At 53.3% G+C, this 1,921-nt stretch overlaps 1 protein-coding gene across 1 annotated transcript; it reads left to right on the plus strand.

Moving 5' to 3' along the window:
- The first annotated feature begins 522 nt into the window (after positions 1–522).
- Positions 523–1,347, plus strand: LOC102193559 (claudin-20-like). The gene has a single exon (XM_005732824.1). The coding sequence runs from the start codon at positions 529–531 to the stop codon at positions 1,345–1,347; it is 819 nt and encodes a 272-aa protein (XP_005732881.1). The 5' UTR covers positions 523–528.
- The last annotated feature ends 574 nt before the right edge of the window (positions 1,348–1,921 follow it).

The raw sequence follows: 1,921 nt of genomic DNA on the forward strand, positions 1-1,921 counted from the left end.
TTCAGGACGCAGAATGGGATGAAACTGTATGTACAGTTGCCAAGGAGACAGCAGGCAGAGGGGTAGTTAGAGGCTGTTCACCAACACGCCCTCTGTTTTCATTCACGCCGCTTCCCTGCTTCATCTCCAGCAGTCACTTGAGGAGACGCTGGCAGAGCCCGGCACAGGTGAACTTTTCAGAGGAGTACTCCTGTTCGTGGTCCGGTGCTTACTCCATCCAGGAGACAACTTCACTCCAGCAGAGTTCCGAGTTTCTGCTCTGTGTCTTTGCAGAGGGAGTGCTGCTGCAGCTTTAAAGGGACATAATTGAGTGTCAGTGATCACCACATCAGCTAATGCAGGCAATCATCGAGCTCGACCCCCAAACAGAGACACAGATTCCCATCAGCAGCCTCAGCTGTGCGCCCGTCACGCTCCCACGCTCACTTCAATTCTCATTTCTCTTCTGGTTGCAGCTCGCTGGAGCCTGAGCTGAGGAATTATCTGCTGTCAGGACCTGCCCGGGACAGAAGTAGGGGGGGGTGAGCCATGCTGTCCGCCGCTATTCAGATCCTGGCGTTCGCCCTGGCACTCCTGGGCGTCCTCGGTGCTGTCGTGGCCACCCTGATGCCCAACTGGAAGGTGAGCATCAACGTGTGGACCAGCATCATGACCCCGATATCGCAGATGCAGGGTCTGTGGATGGATTGCGTGTGGTACAGCTCCGGCGTCTTCAGCTGTACCGTAAAGAACTCGGTGCTGTCGCTGCCGCCGCACCTGCAGGCCGCGCGGACCGGCATGGTCCTGTCCTGCGTAGTGGCGCTGTTCGGACTCTGTCTCGCCACTTTGGGGCTTAAATGTACTCGCTGGGGGGGCAGCCACAGAGCAAAGGGGCACACAGCCATCGCTGCGGGGGGCTGCTTCATCCTGGCCAGCCTCCTCTGCCTCGTACCCGCGTCCTGGTTCACCAACGAAGTCATCACTGCCTTCCTGACCACAGACGTACCGGACAGCAGTAAATATCAGCCCGGCGGAGCTCTGTGCGTCACGTTCATCTCTGCTGGATTCCTCCTGGCCGGGGGGGTCATTTTTTGTTTGTCGTGTCCCGGGAAGAGAACGAGACGACCGGATTGCGCTTCCCCCGCCGACCCCGACAGATTCACGCTGCACCCAGATGAGCGGAGGAGGCGGGGGCTGCAAGTAGAACGCAATCAGCCGAAAAACAGAAAGAAGACGGTCCAGCTGCAGGTAGACAGCGTGAAGCTGGAGAAACCCACGCCGCGCAAGAGACAGGAGCATCACTCGTCTCCATCCAAACTCCCTCAAACAGACATCAAGGACAGCTACAGCCTGCAGGAGTACGTCTGAAGCTCACGGCTGTACTGAAACGTGGAGCTGAAGCTGAGGCGCTCTGGCTCGTTTGGAGGGGGAGGTGTGTGTACATGGGAAAATTACCAAATGTTGGAAATTACAGATTGTGGGTTGAGTCGAAAGTCTCAGCAGCAGAGAGAAAAAATCTGCAGACTGTAAATCCTTTAAAAACTGCCTGCCACAGCTTTCTGATACCAAAGGCCTAAAGGCAAAAATACTGAACCTGCTGACTATGAGAAAAGAAAAAAAAACAGACATTCAAGCTGTGACTGAAATGGAAAAGCCATCATTTGACTTTATTTTCCAGCTGCAGCTGCAGTCTGCCTTCATACACTCAGCCATGCACTAACAGGGCCGGCCCAAAGCTTTCTGGGGCCATGACAGGACTTTAAAAGCCAAACCCCCCACCACACACACACCAAACGCTGCATTACACTTCAGAAAGAAATGTTGGCCATACATTTTAATAATACTGTGTAGATGATGTTTATGTGATGTTCAGATACATCATCGGATTGTGAATCTAAAATTTTAAAATAATGTCAAAAAGTTGAAAAAAAAACCCTGTTTG

This window comes from Pundamilia nyererei, unplaced genomic scaffold, assembly GCF_000239375.1.
Source record: "Pundamilia nyererei isolate P.nyererei 1_Seehausen unplaced genomic scaffold, PunNye1.0 scaffold00048, whole genome shotgun sequence".
NCBI classification, from domain to species: Eukaryota; Metazoa; Chordata; class Actinopteri; order Cichliformes; family Cichlidae; genus Pundamilia; species Pundamilia nyererei.

Bases quoted from the DNA above. Each gene is read 5' to 3' on its own strand.
- LOC102193559 (XM_005732824.1), top strand. From the start codon at position 529: ATGCTGTCCGCCGCTATTCAGATCCTGGCGTTCGCCCTGGCACTCCTG.